The following is a 22001-nucleotide window of genomic DNA, read 5'->3' on the forward strand; positions in this document are numbered from 1 at the left end:
GTATGTAGTGAGCTCCCCCTAGTGGTGTCTGTATAATCTGTATGTTGTGATCTCCCCCTAGTGGTGGATGTATAATCTGTATCTAGTGAGCTCCCCTATTGGAGGCTGTATAATCTGTATGTAGTGAGCTCCCTCTAGTGGTGGTGTATAATCTGTATGTATTGAGCTCCCCCTAGTGGTGTTGTATAATCTGTATGTAGTGAGCTCCCCCTAGTAGTGGATGTATAATCTGCATGTAATGTGCTCCCCCTAGTGGTGGTGTATAATCTGCTTATAGTGTGCTCCCCCTAGTGGTGGTGTATAATCTGTATGTATTGAGCTCCCCCTAGAGTTGGGTGTATAATCTGTATGTATTGAGCTCTCCCTATTGGTGTCTGTATAATCTGTATCTAGTGAGCACCTTCTAGTGGTGGCTGTATAATTTGTATGTAGTGAGCTCCCCCTGGTGGTGGCTGTATAATCTGTATGTAGTGATCTCCCCTAGTGGTGGTGTATAATCTATATGTAGTGAGCTCCCCCTTGTGGTGGCTGTATAATCTGTATGTAGTGAGCTCCCCCTTGTGGTGGCTGTATAATCTGTATGTAGTGAGCTCCCCTATTGGAGGCTGTATAATCTTTATGTAGTGAGCTCCCTCTAGTGGTGGTGTATAATCTGTATGTAGTGAGCTCCCCCTAGTTATGTTGTATAATCTGTATGTAGTGAGCTCCCCTATTGGAGGCTGTATAATCTGTATGTAGTGAGCTCCCCTATTGGAGGCTGTATAATCTGTATGTATTGAGCTCTTCCTAGTGGTGTTGTATAATCTGTATGTAGTGAGCTCCCCCTAGTAGTGGATGTATAATCTGCATGTAGTGTGCTCCCCCTAGTGGTGGTGTATAATCTGTATGTATTGAGCTCCCCCTAGAGGTGGCTGTATAATCTGTATTTAGTGAGCTCTCCCTACTGGTGTTTGTATAATCTGTATCTAGTGAGCACCTTCTAGTGGTGGTGTATAATCTGTATGTAGTGATCTCTCCTAGTGGTGGTGTATAATCTGTATGTAGTGATCTCCCCCTTGTGGTGGCTTTATAATCTGTATGTAGTGATCTCCCCCTTGTGGTGGCTTTATAATCTGTATGTAGTGAGCTCCCCTATTGGAGGCTGTATAATCTGTATCTAGTGAGCACCTTCTAGTGGTGGCTGTATAATTTGTATGTAGTGAGCTCCCCCTAGTGGTGGCTGTATAATCTGTATGTAGTGATCTCCCCTAGTGGTGGTGTATAATCTGTATGTAGTGAGCTCTCCCTAGTGGTGGCTTTATAATCTGTATGTCGTGAGCCCCCCCTAGTGGTGGCTGTATAATCTGTATGTAGTGAGCTCCCCCTAGTGGTGGTGTATAATCTGTATGTAGTGAGCTCCCCCTAGTGGTGTCTGTATAATCTGTATTTAGTGAGCTCCCCCTAGTGGTGGTGTATAATCAGTATGTAGTGAGCTCCCCCTAGTGGTGGATGTATAATCTGTATGTAATGATCTCCCCTTAGTGGTAGCTGCATAATCTGTATGTAGTGAGCTCCCCCTAGTGGTGGTGTATAATCTGTATGTATTGAGCTCCCCCTAGTGGTGTCGGTATAATCTGTATGTTGTGATCTCCCCCTAGTGGTGGATGTATAATCTGTATGTAGTGATCTCCCCCTTGTGGTGGCGGTATAATCTGTATGTAGTGAGCTCCCCTATTGGAGGCTGTATAATCTGTATGTAGTGAGCTCCCTCTAGTGGTGGTGTATAATCTGTATGTATTGAGCTTCCCCTAATGGTGTTGTATAATCTGTACGTAGTGAGCTCCTCCTACTGGTGGTGTATAATCTGTATGTAGTGATCTCCCCCTAGTGGTGGTGTATAATCTGTATGTAGTGATCTCCTCCTACTGGTGGTGTATAATCTGTATGTAGTGAGCTCTCCCTAGTGGTGGTGTATAATCTGTATGTAGTGAGCTCCCCCTAGTAGTGGATGTATAATCTGCATGTAGTGTGCTCCCCCTAGTGGTGGTGTATAATCTGTATGTATTGAGCTCCCCCTAGAGGTGGGTGTATAATCTGTATGTAGTGAGCTCTCCCTACTGGTGTCTGTATAATCTGTATCTAGTGAGCACCTTCTAGTGGTGGCTGTATAATTTGTATGTAGTAAGCCCCCCCTTGTGGTGGCTGTATAATCTGTATGTATTGAGCTCCCCCTAGAGGTGGGTGTATAATCTGTATGTAGTGAGCTCTCCCTACTGTTGTCTGTATAATCTGTATCTAGTGAGCACCTTCTAGTGGTGGCTGTATAATTTGTATGTAGTGTGCTCCCCCTAGTGGTGGCTGTATAATCTGTATGTAGTGAGCTCCCCCTAGTGGTGGCTGTATAATCTGTATGTAGTGATCTCCCCCTAGTGGTGGTGTATAATCTGTATGTAGTGAGCTCCCCCTAGTGGTGGCTGTATAATCTGTATGTAGTGAGCTCCTCCTAGTGGTGGTGTATAATCTGTGTGTAGTGAGCTCCTCCTAGTGGTGGTGTATAATCTGTGTGTATTGAGCTCCCCCTAGTGGTGTTGTATAATCTGTATGTAGTGAGCTCCCCCTAGTAGTTTATGTATAATTTGCATGTAGTGTGCTCCCCCTAGTGGTGGTGTATAATCTGTATGTATTGAGCTCCCCCTAGAGGTGGGTGTATAATCTGTATGTAGTGAGCTCCCCCTACTGGTGTCTGTATAATCTGTATCTAGTGAGCACCTTCTAGTGGTGGCTGTATAATCTGTATGTAGTGATCTCCCCTAGTGGTGGTGTATAATCTGTATGTAGTGAGCTCCCCCTAATGGTCCCTGTATAATCTGTTTGTAGTGAGCTCCCCCTAGTGGTGACTGTATATGCTGTTACAGCCTGTCATATGTTGTTATTGGTTGTCAATTGTACATTCAGTCTGCAATGATATGTTCATACTCATGTTATGCATGCTGCCACCTAGTGGTCAAAGTTTTTATTGTTTGATAATTTGCTTGCTGTATCTTTAAGCTAGCTATCCCATCATGCACTGTTACCCAGATTCTCCTCCTCTTTCTGTGACATCACTTCCTCCTTCTTCATGCTGTCCTCCATTTGTGACTGTAGCAGACATGTTCATCTTCACTGTGCAGTAGCAATGTGTTTTGACCGCATGGCATGTCATTTCTAAGGTAAAGGCATTAAACTGAACCTAAAGCACATCCATTGCATCCTCCCTTCATGCAAATGGCAACGCTGTGGAATGAATGTCAGTGAGTTCTACTATCTACCATCCAGTTTATACAGAGACTGCACTCACAACCTATCAGGGTCTTCTCCAGCGTATATCTGTGGCAGAATACTGTATAATCTGTATGTAGTGAGCTCCCCCTTGTGGTGGCGGTATAATCTGTATGTAGTGAGCTCCCCCTAGTGGTGGTGTATAATGTGTATGTAGTGATCTCCCCCTAGTGGTGGTGTATAATCTGTATGTAGTGAGCTTCCCCTAGTGGTGGTGTATAATCAGTATTTAGTGATCTCCTCCTAGTGGTGGTGTATAATCAGTATGTAGTGAGCTCCCCCTAGTGGTGGATGTATAATCTGTATGTAATGATCTCCCCTTAGTGGTGTCTGCATAATCTGTATGTAGTGAGCTCCCCCTAGTGGTGTTGTATAATCTGTATGTATTGAGCTCCCCCTAGTGGTGTCGGTATAATCTGTATGTTGTGATCTCCCCCTAGTGGTGGATGTATAATCTGTATGTAGTGATCTCCCCCTTGTGGTGGCGGTATAATCTGTATGTAGTGAGCTCCCCTATTGGAGGCTGTATAATCTGTATGTAGTGAGCTCCCTCTAGTGGTGGTGTATAATCTGTATGTATTGAGCTTCCCCTAATGGTGTTGTATAATCTGTACGTAGTGAGCTCCTCCTACTGGTGGTGTATAATCTGTATGTAGTGATCTCCCCCTAGTGGTGGCTGTATAATCTGTATGTAGTGAGCTCCTTCTAGTGGTGGTGTATAATCTGTATGTAGTGAGCTCCCTCTAGTGGTGGCTGTATAATCTGTATGTAGTGAGCTCTCCCTAGTGGTGGTGTATAATCTGCATGTAGTGAGCTCCCCCTAGTAGTGGATGTATAATCTGCATGTAGTGTGCTCCCCCTAGTGGTGGTGTATAATCTGTATGTAGTGAGCTCTCCCTACTGGTGTCTGTATAATCTGTATCTAGTGAGCACCTTCTAGTGGTGGCTGTATAATTTGTATGTAGTAAGCCCCCCCTTGTGGTGGCTGTATAATCTGTATCTAGTGAGCACCTTCTAGTGGTGGCTGTATAATTTGTATGTAGTGTGCTCCCCCTAGTGGTGGCTGTATAATCTGTATGTAGTGAGCTCCCCCTAGTGGTGGTGTATAATCTGTATGTAGTGATCTCCCCCTAGTGGTGGTGTATAATCTGTATGTAGTGAGCTCCCCCTAGTGGTGGCTGTATAATCTGTATGTAGTGATCTCCTCCTAGTGGTGGTGTATAATCTGTGTGTAGTGAGCTCCTCCTAGTGGTGGTGTATAATCTGTGTGTATTGAGCTCCCCCTAGTGGTGTTGTATAATCTGTATGTAGTGAGCTCCCCCTAGTAGTGGATGTATAATTTGCATGTAGTGTGCTCCCCCTAGTGGTGGTGTATAATCTGTATGTATTGAGCTCCCCCTAGAGGTGGGTGTATAATCTGTATGTAGTGAGCTCTCCCTACTGGTGTCTGTATAATCTGTATCTAGTGAGCACCTTCTAGTGGTGGCTGTATAATCTGTATGTAGTGAGCTCCCCCTAGTGGTGGTGTATAATCTGTATGTAGTGAGCTCCTCCTACTGGTGGTGTATAATCTGTATGTAGTGATCTCCCCCTAGTGGTGGTGTATAATCTGTATGTAGTGATCTCCTCCTACTGGTGGTGTATAATCTGTATGTAGTGAGCTCTCCCTAGTGGTGGTGTATAATCTGTATGTAGTGAGCTCCCCCTAGTAGTGGATGTATAATCTGCATGTAGTGTGCTCCCCCTAGTGGTGGTGTATAATCTGTATGTATTGAGCTCCCCCTAGAGGTGGGTGTATAATCTGTATGTAGTGAGCTCTCCCTACTGGTGTCTGTATAATCTGTATCTAGTGAGCACCTTCTAGTGGTGGCTGTATAATTTGTATGTAGTGAGCTCCCCCTAATGGTCCCTGTATAATCTGTATGTAGTGAGCTCCCCCTTGTGGTGGCGGTATAATCTGTATGTAGTGAGCTCCCCCTAGTGGTGGTGTATAATCTGTATGTAGTGAGCTTCCCCTAGTGGTGGTGTATAATCAGTATTTAGTGATCTCCTCCTAGTGGTGGTGTATAATCAGTATGTAGTGAGCTCCCCCTAGTGGTGGATGTATAATCTGTATGTAATGATCTCCCCTTAGTGGTGGCTGCATAATCTGTATGTAGTGAGCTCCCCCTAGTGGTGTTGTATAATCTGTATGTATTGAGCTCCCCCTAGTGGTGTCGGTATAATCTGTATGTTGTGATCTCCCCCTAGTGGTGGATGTATAATCTGTATGTAGTGATCTCCCCCTAGTGGTGGATGTATAATCTGTATGTAGTGATCTCCCCCTTGTGGTGGCGGTATAATCTGTATGTAGTGAGCTCCCCTATTGGAGGCTGTATAATCTGTATGTAGTGAGCTCCCTCTAGTGGTGGTGTATAATCTGTATGTATTGAGCTTCCCCTAATGGTGTTGTATAATCTGTACGTAGTGAGCTCCTCCTACTGGTGGTGTATAATCTGTATGTAGTGATCTCCTCCTAGTGGTGGTGTATAATCTGTATGTAGTGAGCTCTCCCTAGTGGTGGTGTATAATCTGCATGTAGTGAGCTCCCCCTAGTAGTGGATGTATAATCTGCATGTAGTGTGCTCCCCCTAGTGGTGGTGTATAATCTGTATGTATTGAGCTCCCCCTAGAGGTGGGTGTATAATCTGTATGTAGTGAGCTCTCCCTACTGGTGTCTGTATAATCTGTATCTAGTGAGCACCTTCTAGTGGTGGCTGTATAATTTGTATGTAGTAAGCCCCCCCTTGTGGTGGCTGTATAATCTGTATGTATTGAGCTCCCCCTAGAGGTGGGTGTATAATCTGTATGTAGTGAGCTCTCCCTACTGTTGTCTGTATAATCTGTATCTAGTGAGCACCTTCTAGTGGTGGCTGTATAATTTGTATGTAGTGTGCTCCCCCTAGTGGTGGCTGTATAATCTGTATGTAGTGAGCTCCCCCTAGTGGTGGTGTATAATCTGTATGTAGTGATCTCCCCCTAGTGGTGGTGTATAATCTGTATGTAGTGAGCTCCCCCTAGTGGTGGCTGTATAATCTGTATGTAGTGAGCTCCTCCTAGTGGTGGTGTATAATCTGTGTGTAGTGAGCTCCTCCTAGTGGTGGTGTATAATCTGTGTGTATTGAGCTCCCCCTAGTGGTGTTGTATAATCTGTATGTAGTGAGCTCCCCCTAGTAGTGGATGTATAATCTGTATGTAGTGAGCTCCCCCTAGTGGTGGTGTATAATCTGTATGTAGTGAGCTCCTCCTAGTGGTGACTGTATAATCTGTATGTAGTGAGCTCCCCCTAGTGGTGGTGTATAATCTGTATGTATTGAGCTCCCCCTAGAGGTGGGTGTATAATCTGTATGTAGTGAGCTCTCCCTACTGGTGTCTGTATAATCTGTATCTAGTGAGCACCTTCTAGTGGTGGCTGTATAATCTGTATGTAGTGATCTCCCCTAGTGGTGGTGTATAATCTGTATGTAGTGAGCTCCCCCTAATGGTCCCTGTATAATCTGTTTGTAGTGAGCTCCCCCTAGTGGTGACTGTATAATCTGTATGTAGTGAGCTCCCCCTTGTGGTGGCGGTATAATCTGTATGTAGTGAGCTCCCCCTAGTGGTGGCTGTATAATCTGTATGTAGTGATCTCCTCCTAGTGGTGGCTGTATAATCTGTATGTAGTGAGCTCCCCCTAGTGGTGGTGTATAATCTGTATGTAGTGAGCTCCCCCTAGTGGTGGTTGTGTAATCTGTATGTAGTGATCTCCCCCTAATGGTAGTAAACTGTATTTTTATTTGTCAAAATTATTATATCATTGGAGGACTCACCCGCTTTCCCCCTGGGGTGTTCAGGAATGTCACTGATGAGTGCACGGCTGTATTAGACAATTAGTGACAGTATCTTTGGAGAAGTAGTGGTATAAGTAGTATATAGTATAACATGTATAACACTGCAGAATCTCACATCTTGTCAGTCTGTTTTATTTCACAATCACAGATTTACATTCATCAGTAATTTTAATCCCAGAACATCTTCTTTAAAGCTCCAGGGGATCATTCTATGTAACCCAATATACCTAACTACAGGAAACCTAGTTAAAGCCAGACTGAGCCGAGGCTATGGCTACAATGTATAGGCTAGGTGCACTATATGGGGGCATTATGTAGGGTGATACAATGTATAGGCTAGGTGCACTATATGGGGGCATTATGTAGGGTGATACAATGTATAGGCTAGGTGCACTATATGGGGGCATTATGTAGGGTGATACAATGTATAGGCTAGGTGCACTATATGGGGGCATTGTGTAGGGTGATACAATGTATAGGCTAGGTGCACTATATGGGGGCATTATGTAGTGTGATCCAGTGTATAGGCCAGGTGCACTATATGGGGGCATTATGTAGGGTGATACAATGTATAGGCTAGGTGCACTATATGGGGGCATTATGTAGGGTGATACAATGTATAGGCTAGGTGCACTATATGGGGGCATTATGTAGTGTGATCCAGTGTATAGGCTAGGTGCACTATATGGGGGCATTATGTAGGGTTATACAATGTATAGGCTAGGTGCACTATATGGGGGCATTATGTAGGGTGATACAATGTATAGGCTAGGTGCACTATATGGGGGCATTATGTAGTGTGATCCAGTGTATAGGCTAGGTGCACTATATGGGGGCATTATGTAGTGTGATCCAGTGTATAGGCTAGGTGCACTATATGGGGGCATTATGTAGGGTGATACAATGTATAGGCTAGGTGCACTATATGGGGGCATTATGTAGTGTGATCCAGTGTATAGGCTAGGTGCACTATATGGGGGCATTATGTAGGGTTCTACAATGTATAGGCTAGGTGCACTATATGGGGGCATTATGTAGGGTGATACAATGTATAGGCTAGGTGCACTATATGGGGGCATTATGTAGGGTGATACAATGTATAGGCTAGGTGCACTATATGCGGGCATTATGTAGGGTGATACAAGGTATACGCCAGGTGCACTATATGGCGGCATTATGTAGAGTGATACAATGCATATTCTAGGTGCACTATATGGGGGCATTATGTAGGGTGATATGTTATATAGGTTAGGAGCACTATATCTGGGCATTATGTAGGGTGATACGTTATATAGGCTTGGTGCACTATATGGGGGCATTATGTAGGGTGATACAATATTGGGAGTATCCCTCTGCCACACGGGAGGGTTTATTTAGCGCAAGACTAGTGACTACTGGATCCCCAGCTCTCACGGCCGTCCATGCCTCTATCCAGGACCCCTAAAACCAGCATGGCAGCCATATGAGGGAGCTGAGAGCAGAGGATGTGAGAGCCCCGGCCAGCAGGCCCAGCACCATCTGCTGCCCGTAGGAGTCACGGTTGTCCCTGACGATAACATGCGCCATTCCTGGACCTATAGTGGGAAATAAAAAAGCATCAATGGTGGATTCAGGATCCCAATTTTAGAAATTTTTCTGAACTGAAACACTGTAACAACCCTTCAGCTGTGTGAGGCTCGCAGAAGAACCATTTAAAAAACGTGTGGTATGTTACATTAGTTTTCATGTAGTTTTCTATCACAGCCACAAGATGGCGGTATAATTCTTTTATAAAAAGCCACATGCAGAAATGCTGAACCCTAGTCTTAAAGGGATTGTCCAGAGATTAAAAAAACATGGCTGCCTTCTAATAATTTCTTTATTTATATAGCGGACACAGATTACGCAGAGCTGCACAGAGCTTGCCAAATCAGACCCTGTCCCCAAGGGGATCACCATCTAATCTAAAAATAGCACCTCCCCTGACCTTGGTTTGTGCTAGTTTTGCAACGCTGTATGGAGATAAATGTTGTTGCGTTGCAATACCAGCACAAACCATGATCACTGTTTTTGGAAGAAAGCAACCATGTTTTCCAATCTGTGGACAACCCCTTTAAGGGATAAATCCCCACTCAATCAGAGCCGCACCCCTTTAATAAGAAGGGAGGGATCAACAGGTGACATCATCATTATCAGAGACTTATCTTAAGGTTTATTGGGTTCCAAGGCAAAATCATGGCTCTATTATATGGCCTGGGGGGTGGGTTCTATGGGCCCCTCGGTCATCAAGGGGCACAGTGCACATGAGATTGTGGATACCCAGGGCTGCATTGCTCCAATACATCTACATACAATGGGTACGGAAAATATTTAGACCCCTTTAAATTTTTCACTCTTCTTTTCATTGCAGCCAATAGGTAAGGTAAAAAAAAATTAGAAAAAATGAGGAAAAGTTAAATATCACATACACATTCAGAGTCTTTGGGCCAGATTTATCTTAAGTTGTTCTATTTTGCACGTTTTTTTGTGCCTAAAATGTCTCTATTTTGCACCATATTTGTCTAATGTCAAAATTTGCTTAGATAGATGTGATCCTTCTCTGCGTTTTTTTTTTTAGACTTTTTCATATCTTTGCAACAAAGTCTCAATGAGAAAAAGTTCTATAAATCATCTCCAGCCGACGACATTCTGCTGGAAACATACAACCAGTTACCATTTAGGAACATTCTTCAGACTAAGGCTACATGCACACTGCTGTGTACCCGCTGCACCGTAGCACGGCGAGCACACGGCAGCGCGGGGAGAGGAGGAGGAGGAGGTGAGCGCCGCTCACCCCCGCCCCTCTCCATAGGAAGTTATGGCGCACGGCGCCGTAATACGGGAGAAGATTACATGTCCTATCTTTTCCCGGGCTACGGAGCGGTAGGGTGCCACACGTGTGCTGCACCGTACCTCTCCCGTACAGGTCCGTGAGCCCGTAGAAGTGTATGGGGGACGTATATCGGCCGCATATACGTCGGCCGTATATACGTCCCCCATACTGTAGTGTGAATGTAGCCTAATAGTTATTTTTTGGGAGGATTTTATATAAAAATCAAAAAATGGATATAATTTTATATTTTAATGATAATAATACTGTTACAGCTTTGTATATAGAACTGTCCTGTCCCTGTGTGTCCTGTACATGGTCACTGCTCCTCTATCACATACATTATAAGGAGAACTTGTGGGGCTCAGCCACGTGTCCTTACACTGTATATCACTGACGCGGGCAGGGGGAGGAGTCAACCTCCACAGAAGATATTGATTGGCTGTTGCTATTATATTTTGCTGTTTCCCAATGAGGTCAAAGCCCTTATATGGAGACTGAAATAACTATGAATAACTGTATAATGTGAACAGCCCCATATTATGGTGGTTTATATTGTTAAGCATCATCATTGTTTTCTATTTAAAAGAATCAGTTTAAAAAATATATATTAAAAAAACACCAAGAACAGCTGTATGACAAAATAGCAAAAAAAAATTCCCCATTAAAGCCTATGGGAGAGTGAAAATCTGCATCAATGTGCAGTTTCCATGCAGAATTCTCAGTCAAAACGGATGGGAAAAAAAATCGCATCCAAAAAAATTGGCATTAAAATCACAAAAATGCACCTATAAACCCCCAAAAAAGAAGAAAGTTGGATTACTAAATTAAATGAGGCGTAAGTGGCTAAAATCCATGCGCCGCTAACTTTTGGAAAGTCTCAAAAAAGTTGCAAAAAAAGACTCAAATACATACTTAAGCCAAAAAAGTCTCAAAAAACACACCAAAAAGTCGCAAAAAAAGATGATAAATCTGGCCCTTTGTTGTGACACTCATACTTGCTGCCCATTTCCTTCTGATCCTCCTTGAGATGGTTCTACTCCTTTATTGGAGTCCAGCTGTGTTGAATAAATCTTATTGGACTTGATTAGGAAAGGCCCATACCTGTTTATATAAGACCTCACAGTTCACAGTCAGAGCATGTGAGAATCATGAGGTCTAAGGAACTGCCCAAGGAGCTCAGAGACAGAATTATGGCAAGGCACAGATCTAGCCAAGGTTACAAAGAATTTCTGCAGCACTAAAGGCTCCTAAGGGCACAGTGGCCTCTATAATGGAAAGGAATAAGATTGAGGGATAAGATTCTCTGCTCTGATGAGAGGAAGAACTTTTTGGTGTTAATTCTAATTGGTGGAGAAAACCAGGTGCCGCTCAACACCTACCAAATACAATCACAGCAGTGACACATGGGGGCAGCATCATGCAATGGGGGCAGGGACAGGACTACTAGGTGTTATAGATAAATGCGCCCAAGTACAGAGATATCTTGGATGAAACCTCTTCCAGATGCTCTGGACCTCAGACTGAACAGAAATTATCACCGGGGGCTGAATACTTATCACCGGGGGCTGAATACTTATCACCCGAGGCTGAATACTTATCACCCGGGGCTGAATACTTATCACCCGGGGCTGAATACTTATCACCGGGGGCTGAATACTTATCACCGGGGGCTGAATACTTATCACCGGGGGCCGAATACTTATCACCGGGGGCTGAATACTTATCACTGGGGGCCGAATACTTATCACCGGGGGCCGAATACTTATCACCAGGGGCTGAATACTCATCACCGGGGGCTGAATACTTATCACCAGGGGCTGAATACTTATCAACGGGGGGTAAATACTTATCACCGGGGGCTGAATACTTATCACCAGGGGCTGAATACTTATCACCAGGGGCTGAATACTTATCATAAGGGGCTGAATACTCATCACCGGGGGCTGCATACTCATTACCGGGGGCTGAATACTTATCACCGGGGGCTGAATACTTATCACCAGGGGCTGAATACTTATCACCGGGGGCTGAATACTCATCACCAGGGGCTGAATACTTATCACCGGGGGCTGAATACTTATCACCGGGGGCTGAATACTCATCACCGGGGGCTGAATACTTATCACCGGGGGCTGAATACTCATCACCGGGGGCTGAATACTTATCACCGGGGGCTGAATACTTATCACCGGGGGCTGAATACTTATCACCGGGGGCTGAATACTCATCACCAGGGGCTGAATACTCATCACCGGGGGCTGAATACTCATCACCAGGGGCTGAATACTCATCACCGGGGGCTGAATACTTATCACCGGGGGCTGAATACTTATCACCGGGGGCTGAATACTTATCACCGGGGGCTGAACACTTATCACCCGGGGCTGAACACTTATCATAAGGGGCTGAATACTTATCACCGGGGGCTGAATACTCATCACCGGGGGCTGAATACTTATCACCGGGGGCTGAATACTTATCACCGGGGGCTGAATACTTATCACCGGGGGCTGAATACTCATCACCAGGGGCTGAATACTCATCACCGGGGGCTGAATACTTATCACCGGGGGCTGAATACTTATCACCGGGGGCTGAATACTTATCACCCGGGGCTGAACACTTATCATAAGGGGCTGAATACTTATCACCGGGGGCTGAACACTTATCACCCGGGGCTGAACACTTATCATAAGGGGCTGAATACTTATCACCGGGGGCTGAATACTCATCACCGGGGGCTGAATACTTATCACCGGGGGCTGAATACTCATCACCAGGGGCTGAATACTCATCACCGGGGGCTGAATACTTATCACCGGGGGCTGAATACTTATCACCGGGGGCTGAATACTTATCACCCGGGGCTGAACACTTATCATAAGGGGCTGAATACTTATCACCGGGGGCTGAACACTTATCACCCGGGGCTGAACACTTATCATAAGGGGCTGAATACTTATCACCAGGGGCAGAATACTTATCACCGGGGGCTGAATACTTATCACCGGGGGCCGAATACTTATCACCAGGGGCTGAATACTCATCACCGGGGGCTGAATACTTATCACCAGGGGCTGAATACTTATCAACGGGGGGTAAATACTTATCACCGGGGGCTGAATACTTATCACCAGGGGCTGAATACTTATCACCAGGGGCTGAATACTTATCATAAGGGGCTGAATACTCATCACCGGGGGCTGAATACTTATCACCGGGGGCTGAATACTCATCACCGGGGGCTGAATACTTATCACCGGGGGCTGAATACTCATCACCGGGGGCTGAATACTTATCACCAGGGGCTGAATACTTATCACCGGGGGCTGAATACTCATCACCAGGAGCTGAATACTTATCACCGGGGGCTGAATACTTATCACCGGGGGCTGAATACTTATCACCGGGGGCTGAATACTCATCACCGGGGGCTGAATACTCATCACCAGGGGCTGAATACTTATCACCAGGGGCTGAATACTTATCACCGGGGGCTGAATACTCATCACCAGGGGCTGAATACTCATCACCGGGGGCTGAATACTTATCACCGGGGGCTGAATACTTATCACCGGGGGCTGAATACTTATCACCGGGGGCTGAATACTCATCACCAGGGGCTGAATACTCATCACCGGGGGCTGAATACTTATCACCGGGGGCTGAATACTTATCACCCGGGGCTGAATACTTATCACCCGGGGCTGAACACTTATCATAAGGGGCTGAATACTTATCACCCGGGGCTGAACACTTATCACCCGGGGCTGAACACTTATCATAAGGGGCTGAATACTCATCACCGGGGGCTGAATACTTATCACCGGGGGCTGAATACTTATCACCGGGGGCTGAATCGTTATCACCAGGGGCTGAATACTCATCACCAGGGGCTGAGTACTTATCATAAGGGGCTGAATACTTATCATAAGGGGCTGAATACTTATCATAAGGGGCTGAATACTCATCACCAGGGGCTGAATACTTATCACCAGGGGGCGAATACTCATCACCAGGGGGCGAATACTCATCACCAGGGGGCGAATACTCATCACCAGGGGCTGAATACTTATCAGCAGGGGCCGAATACTCATCACCAGGGGCTGAATACTTATCACGGGGGGCTGATACTTATCACCAAGGGAGATTTCAGTTTTTCTTGTTTAATAAATAAGCAAAAATATCAGAATGGGGAGCACAGTGTATATTAATGAGCAAAACATGGCCCGCCCCCTTGTCATCTTGGAGCATTATGGAGAGGAGGAAGCAGGACTGCTTGGGAACGATGCAAAGGTGAGTGAAGATTTTCTTTTAAAAAAGAAAACGTAGAGTAGGCAACGGGAGCTGGTCCTGCCTCGTCATCTCGGCTCTGCACGTGGTGAGGCGGGACATTGCGGGACAGCACAGAACACTCTCCCTACCACCCAGGACAGTGGGACTGCGCCCAAAAAAACGTGACTGTCCCGCCGAATATGGGAGCTATGCTTATGCAGTGAGGAATTCATAGACAGAAGTGACCCTGCTATTTAATGGACTATCTTCTCCCATCAACCCAGGCCCATATAATACTCCCACATCTTAGGACCTACCGTAGCCGTGACCGCAGTAGCCATGATCGACGTATACAGCCTGATGGGCGTTTACTGGCACTGTATGGTAGTTGTCATCATATGGATTATAGATGCACATCTGGAGGAGAGAGCACAGAGCACAATCATATAGGAGCTCTGATTTACTGATACACTGCTCCAAACCTCCTGCACAGGATTGTGATGGGTGCAGTGAATCCATACAAAACACTCACCGGGGATCTCGCATCCAGTAATGCAAACTTCCAGGCGCTGAAAAAAAACGAAAAAAAAAAAAAAGTCACAAAAATATCACATCCAGGATCATAACCGTCCTATAGTGGAAATACTAAATAAGATATTATAATAAATAGCTCCATTATAGTGGTACTTTTTATACAGTGCAGTGATAGTATTAATGTGTACAGTATGGTTGTATTATTGATTTGTACAGTATAATAGTGCTATTTATGCACAAGTATTTATGTGTACAATATTGTGGTATTATATATATGCATGGTATGGATGTGCTATTTTTGTGTATGGTATAGTGTTACTGTATATGTGCTTGAAACGTTGTGCATGAACGATGTTTTATTTATGTGCACATTATGTCCATAGCCTTAGCTGGTATGGATGTATTATTCCATCATACAGTATGTGCAGTGTAATGATACTATTAAAGGGCCTGGTGTATGTGTACAGTAATTTATGTGTAAGTATTATATGACTATCTATGTGCGGTGTAGGGTTATATTATGTATGTGTATAGTATTGTGGTACTATTTATACGTCTGGTTTATTAGTGCTAATTACAGTGGGGGAAAAAGTATTTAGTCAGCCCCCAATTTTGTAAAAGATGAGAGGGGCCTGTAAGTGACATGAACCTCAACCAGGCCCAGCGCCAGCACCTGGCATACCCGGGCAAGTGCTGGGGCCCTACGATCCCCGAGGAGCCCACAGCACTAGCACTTACTTGGCTCAGTGGGATGGGACGGGTGCTCCCACAGTGGAACAGATACAAAAAAATCACCAAATCCGTAATGACCCGTCCAAAAACAAAATCATTATTAAACCCACATAATCAACGCCATAAAGAAAATTTTTTAAAAAAAATATACCACGAAAGTGACAAAAAAAACATACAAAAATGGTACTGTCGTAAAATGCAACATGTCCCGCAAAAAAAAAGCTCTCAACCAGCTCCATAGACATAAAAATGTAATGTGTTGTGTCACCCAAAAATGGTGATGCAAAAATGGCTGTATATACTGAAACTATGAGGGACTGTACATAATTAATCCACGGGGACGGTATGAAATATACCCAAAAGGGATATATTCGGTGTGTTCAGTTTCGGGGTTTTTCATACTGCCACATGAGTTCACTTGAAAAGGGCCCCCAAAGTCTGTGTCACCCAGGGGCCTCCTGAAATCTGGAGCCGACCCTGACCTCAACTATGAGAAACAACAACTATGTGAAAACCAAATCCATAAAATCTCACCGTCTAAAGAATTTATTAGCAAATTATTGTGGAAAAAAAAGTATTTGGACAATAACAAAAGTTCATCTCACTACTTTGTTATTTTGACAATGACAGGAGTCACACATTTTCTGTGAGTCTTCACAAGGTAGGTACAAACTGCTGGTCCATTCCTCCATGAAGATCTCCTCTAGAGCAGTGATGTTCTAGGGCTGGTGCTGTTCAACATGGACTTTCAACTCCCTCCAAAGGTTTTCCATGGGGGTGAGATCTAGAGACTGGCGAGGGCACTCCAGGACCTTGATATGCTTCTTATGACGCCGCTCCTTCGTTGCCCTGATGGTGCTGGGGATCATTGTCCTGCTGAAAGACCCAGCCATGTCTTATCTTCATTGCTCTTGCTGACAGGAGGAGATTTGGGCTTGTCATGATGCCCCCCCCCCCCCCCCCCCCCGATGCTGCACAGTAGGTCTGGTGTTCTTTGAATATAACGCAGCGTTCACTCTCCTCTCCAAGTTTCTACTTTGGTTTCATCTGACCATATGACCATCTCCCAATACTCTTCTGGAACATCCAAATGCTCTCCAACAAATTTCAGACGAGCCGGATATGTACTGGCCCCATCAGGGGGACAAGGCAGACACTGCCGGAGCTGAGTCCCTTGTGGCCTAGTGTGTTACTGACGGTAGGCTTTGTTGCGTTGGTCCCAGCTTTCTGCAGCTCAGTCACTAGGTCCCCTGTGTGGTTCTGGGATTTTTTCTCACCGTTCTTGTGATTATTTTGACCCCATGGGTTGAGATCCGGGCGTGGAGCCCCTGAAGGAGAGAGATGAACCCACAGTTGATTTCTTCACATCGAGCTGCTGCCCATTGTTGTTTCTGTTTTCCCAGCCTGGTGCAGAATTGTGCAACATCTCCCACCGGGGGCCTAGAATACCGGAGTGGCTGGCGGTTGCGGCCGAGGTGCCCTGATGTCACGGTGCTTGGTATGGGGACCGGAAGGCTGTCCTACAGCCTGGCAGCTCTCCAGCAGGTAGTGTGTGCAAGAAATATGGAGGGAGAGGCTGATGCACTGGGGCATCTCCTGAGGTTTCTGTAGGATGAATCCCTGGGTGATGGATGGGGAAGCCCGTGGTGGTAACAGCCGTATCCAGGGATCAGAAGGATGCAACGTTGTGCAAATCAACTTACAGTTCTTTATTCAATAGTAGGCAACGGCCAAACGATAACAGTAGATTCAGCAAGCTGGAAGAGTCATAGAGAGCCGGTCCACGGGAAGATAAACACAGTCTGGTAGTAGCTTCTGGCTGGGCTGGTAGAGATGGAGCTGAGTCCAGATGGAGAACTCTGCTCTGGGGCTTAAGTCCCCTGACTTGCCCTGGTAGTGGGTCTGGAGAGCAGGGAGCGGCACACTGGACCTGCTTCTCTATCTACTGACTGGAATTCAAGACCATGTGCTCCTGCCCACCTGGGTTTTGTATACTTCCTTGGTCAGGTGGTAGCACTCCTCCAATCAGCTTCCAGCTTGCTTTAGAAGAACATCATTGGACAATAACATTTGCATTGTTAACTCTTACCTTAACATGCAGTGGCTACAGCTGCAACCGCTAAGTTCTCCACTAGTTATAGACCTCCTAGAGAGGTGATCAGTCTCCCTAACAGCTCCTGACAAGGAGAGGGCGCTATTCTCAACAACCACCAAGCCTATGCATTGGCACGGGTGTTGCAATTGTGTTTCTGGTGTCCTTTACCAGCTCTTTGGTCCTCATAGTGGAGTTTGGAGTGTAGCTGTGAGATGTTGTGGACAGGTCTTATACTGAGGAGCCATTACTACAGGTAATGAGAAGAGGACAGAGGAGCCATAGCAATGCCATAGTATAGCGCTACTACTTATGTGTGTGATATAATAAACAAGGCGGTTGTATTTCTGTATAAGACATAGGAGGATTACTCTTGTGTTTTATCTCTGCGCCATGTGTATGGTATAGAAGTACTTTATAGCTATTATTAACGTGTATAATTTATGTGTATGTTATGGCACATTATTCATATGTACATGTCATATCTGGGTTATGTGTATATTTTGGGGGCATTTTATGTTCTTTATTAATTACATCATTTATTTTGTAGGTTTCACATATAGTCAGCACTTCAGTAACATGGCCAGGTGGCTGGAGAGCAGGATTATGGGTAAATTCTTCAGGCCGGATTATAGCGAATCCTAGCACTTGGCAGAAACCACACATTACCAAACAACCTTAGGTGACCTCAGTGACCTTAGATGAACCCTCCATAGGTTATACATAGAGAAAGTCTGTGCAGAATTATTTTATACATTCTGCACCAAACATCCTGCAGTGTTTGAACTAAAGTCCAGAGCTGAAATCTTCTAATATTCCCTGCTCTGGGGTATAATACAGGATGTAACTCAGGGTCAGTACAGGATAAGTAATGTCATGTATGTACACAGTGACTGCACCAGCAGCAGAATAGTGAGTGCAGCTCTGGGGTATAATACAGGATGTAACTCAGGATCAGTACAGGATAAGTAATGTCATGTATGTACACTGTGACTGCACCAGCAGCAGAATAGTGAGTGCAGCTCTGGGGTATAATACAGGATGTAACTCAGGATCAGTACAGGATAAGTAATGTCATGTATGTACACTGTGACTGCACCACCAGCAGAATAGTGCGTGCAATCTCATTCTGCTGTGTGCTACTGAAGGGTGTGGCTGTGTGCTGCTGAGCTCCTGCACCACCTGGTGGAAGACCGATCCACCCAGGCCTGCTCTCTCCTCCCCAGGGAGGGAGTGGGTTCACTGGGATGAATCCTGCAGGAAAGTCCCAGGCTCCTGTCTCCCGGACCAGGCCGGCGGGGGGCAGGAGAAGCCAGTTACCGGCCAAAACTGATGGCGTGAGAAGATCTGCCCGGAGCCAAGGACGCAGCGATGTGACCTCGGCTGCCACCCCCAAGACCCAGGGAAGCCGCAAGGTCTCCGGAACACAAAAGATCAAGGCAAGTGACATCAGCCTAAGTGCTCCTCCTGGAAAGCTGGGTGTATGTGCGGGAAAGCTGGGTGGTTCAGCTGGAAAGCTGGGTGCTCACGGAGGTGTGGAAAAGGCATGGGGAGATCTAAAAACCCGGGAGTCTGCTACCATCTATGGCTCCCGGATTGCTGAGCACCTCCGTGAGTACGAGGAAGCCGGAAAAGCGCTGAGGAGGCTCCAGGAGGAGATAAGGGAGACCTTGGCCCTAGCGGGGGTGGCCACTAAGAAGAAGAAACCTGATCTTCTTATCACCATCAACAGGCTTAAAGCCGAGGTCACCGCTCTGGAGGAGAAGCGTCGGCTTATCCGTGACAACAGCGGTCCGTTCCGGGAAAAGCTGGAGAACGACATGAGGTTTGAAGAAATGCGCCAGGATAAGCTGAGAAAGCTGAAGGGGCTTGAGATCCAGGCGGATGATGGCGATGATGAGGAGGATGAGGAAGACCTGCCGTGTCCGTCTGGTGGCCTGCGCCAACACCAGCAGGCCTCGCACGACAGGCTGCCTGCAGAGCAAGCGCCATTACCATCAGGCTGCGGCTCTGCCAACCTGGAGGAGGAAAGTGATGACAGCGGCCAGGGGGGGGCGCTAATGGCTCAAATACGTCAGCTTGAGTCCCCAGTTCACCTCCAGAACTTTTCCTTCGGCGATGATATGCCAGATGACGACCTAAAGAGAAAGAAGAGAGCCAAGAAGATCAAGGCGTCTCAGGAGGTGAATCTGGTGTTTCGTCCCCTCCCTGTTCCCTCCGGGCGGGCAGCAGTGCCAGCCTGTCGTGTAGGCCCCGTTACCCAGCCCAGCACGAATCCTGCAGTGGACTCGGTGCCAGGGTGCGGGGAGAGTGCAAAGCCACGTTCCATCATGGCGCAGAGCACCAGCCTTGTTTGCAGTAGCAAGGATGGTGCAGGGAAGGCATCGGCCGAAAGGCCGGACAGTGAGGGCGATCCAGCAGGTCCTGGTACTGTGCGCTGCCCCCCAGTGGGAGGGGGGGGTGGCCCGGTGCCAGGGACGGTGGCTCCTGTGGCCCCTAGCGCTGTGGCTGCATCTAGCTCCGGTGAGCAGCGGCAGTGTGATGGGGCTGCTGGGGCTTGTGGTGCAGCGCCTCCCAATCGTCCTGTGCAGCCTGTGGGAAAGGGCGCAGGAAAAGTGTTATTTTGTATTGGTGCATCTGACCCTGGAGATGACCATAAGAGACTGTCCGGAGTTAATAAAGACAAGAGGCCTCTTGCATCCAGCGAGCAGCGAAAAACTACTGGACAACAAGGGGTTAATGCCAATGAGGCAGAGGGCACAAGTAAGATCGGGGTTGGAGCTGCCTCTTCTCAGGCTGTATCAGCTATGGAGGTGGCTCTACCCCCAGTGTCCAGTGACGCCAAGGCAACCCCAGGTCCTCCTGGCCCAGCTGGTGTGAGTGATGCAAGGAAGCGAGGCAGTGATGCAAGGAAGCGAGGCAGTAATGTACATAGTGTGGTGAATGTGGGGGTGGTGAATGGTGATGGGGGGGATCCTGGTAGGAGTGCTGATCCATCTGCACCCCCAGTGGTGGCCGCTCCCATAAGGAGCTATGCGAGTGTCACCGCTGGGGCAAGTGGGGTTAACTCCTTGTCTCCTGGCTCTGGGAACAGCGTTTTGCAAAGGCGTCTTCTGGAGGCTCTCAGGAGAGGGGAAAAGTCAATCAATGTAGAGGGGAGAGAGGTTGATCTGTCCTTCTGGACAGACAGACATGGCCTGGCAGCCTTCCAAGAGAAAAGGGGGGGAGAGACTGTATGGTCTTTACCCACAACCGGGCCCGGAGCTTCCCGTAGGAATGTGGTTCGTCTTCGCTGGAGGGGCAGTGACGCATGCCCACCCAGGTCAAGGGTGGTGGAGCTCCTCCTGAAGATGAACTTCAGGGCTAGTGACATCTTTGCCCTGATACATCCTTATGGTACTCCGGAGTTCGATGTCAGCTTTGTTCGGCCGGAGGGCTTAGAGCTCTTCTGGTCGAATTATGAGCTGGCAAAGAACGAGCCCGCATGGCGAGACTTTGCTGTGCAAGCAGTGTCTCGCCAAAACACAGTCAAGAAAGTGACCGTTTTGACCCGTAACGAGTCACTTTCTTGCATGGACATCATGACTTGGCTGAGTCGTTATGGCGAAGTAGTTCAGGTACCTCAGAAAAACCGCGATGAATTTGGCATTTGGTCTGGAGCCTGGACTCTCATGATGAAGTTGAAGTGTTCAGGCGGCACAGTCGCCCACATTCCTTCTTCAGCCTTTCTTGGACGGGACAGAATCCTGATTTTCTACCAGGGGCAGCCGAAGGTCTGTCACAGGTGCGGTGACCCCACACACTTTAGCGCCAGCTGCCAAGTGCAGAAGTGCGCTTTGTGTGGTGGGCTAGGTCATCTCGCTGCATCCTGTAAGGACATTAGGTGTAACCTGTGTGGTGAGCTCGGTCACCCTTTCAGCCGTTGTCCTCGCTCCTTTGCCAATGCGGTTGTGACCCCAGTGGAGGAGAGCCATGAGGTTGCTTCTGCTGGGGAAGGTACCAGCAGAGGTGGAGGAGCTGAGGGGCCTGTGAAGAAAAGTAAGAATAAGTCACCTTCTCAGTTGAGGCGGCTTGAAGCCAGACAAAAAGGGAGAGAACTGGGGAAGCCTCAGGTTGCTGGGGTGACCCTTGGTCCTTCCTCAGAGGCTGATCATGCTACTGAGGCCCTGAGGGATGATGAGTTGGATGAGGAGGTCAGGAGGATGGAGCGCGAGAAAGGTGCCATGTCCTCCACGTCCTCCCATTATGAGAGTATGGATGAGGATAACAGGATTTGGCTAGAAAATAAGCGCAAGCAGAAAAAGAAAAAGCGCGGCGTATCTAAGGTACCTAAGGAAGGGAAAACTTCCTC

At 46.9% G+C, this 22001-nt stretch overlaps 1 protein-coding gene across 1 annotated transcript in view; it reads right to left on the reverse strand.

The window, feature by feature from the left end:
- Window positions 1-7282: 7282 nt before the first annotated feature.
- PLEKHB1 (pleckstrin homology domain containing B1) overlaps window positions 7283-22001 on the reverse strand; it is a 41880-nt gene continuing 27161 nt past the window's right edge. Inside the window, exons 5-7 of the mRNA XM_072133860.1 lie at window positions 14825-14861; window positions 14610-14709; window positions 7283-8740 (exon numbers count right to left, since the gene is read on the reverse strand). Of these exons, the coding sequence (XP_071989961.1) occupies window positions 8607-8740; window positions 14610-14709; window positions 14825-14861 (271 nt within the window). The 3' untranslated portion in view covers window positions 7283-8606. The remainder of the gene's footprint in view (window positions 8741-14609; window positions 14710-14824; window positions 14862-22001) is intronic.

This window comes from Engystomops pustulosus, chromosome 2 (assembly GCF_040894005.1).
Source record: "Engystomops pustulosus chromosome 2, aEngPut4.maternal, whole genome shotgun sequence".
Classification (NCBI taxonomy): Eukaryota; Metazoa; Chordata; class Amphibia; order Anura; family Leptodactylidae; genus Engystomops; species Engystomops pustulosus.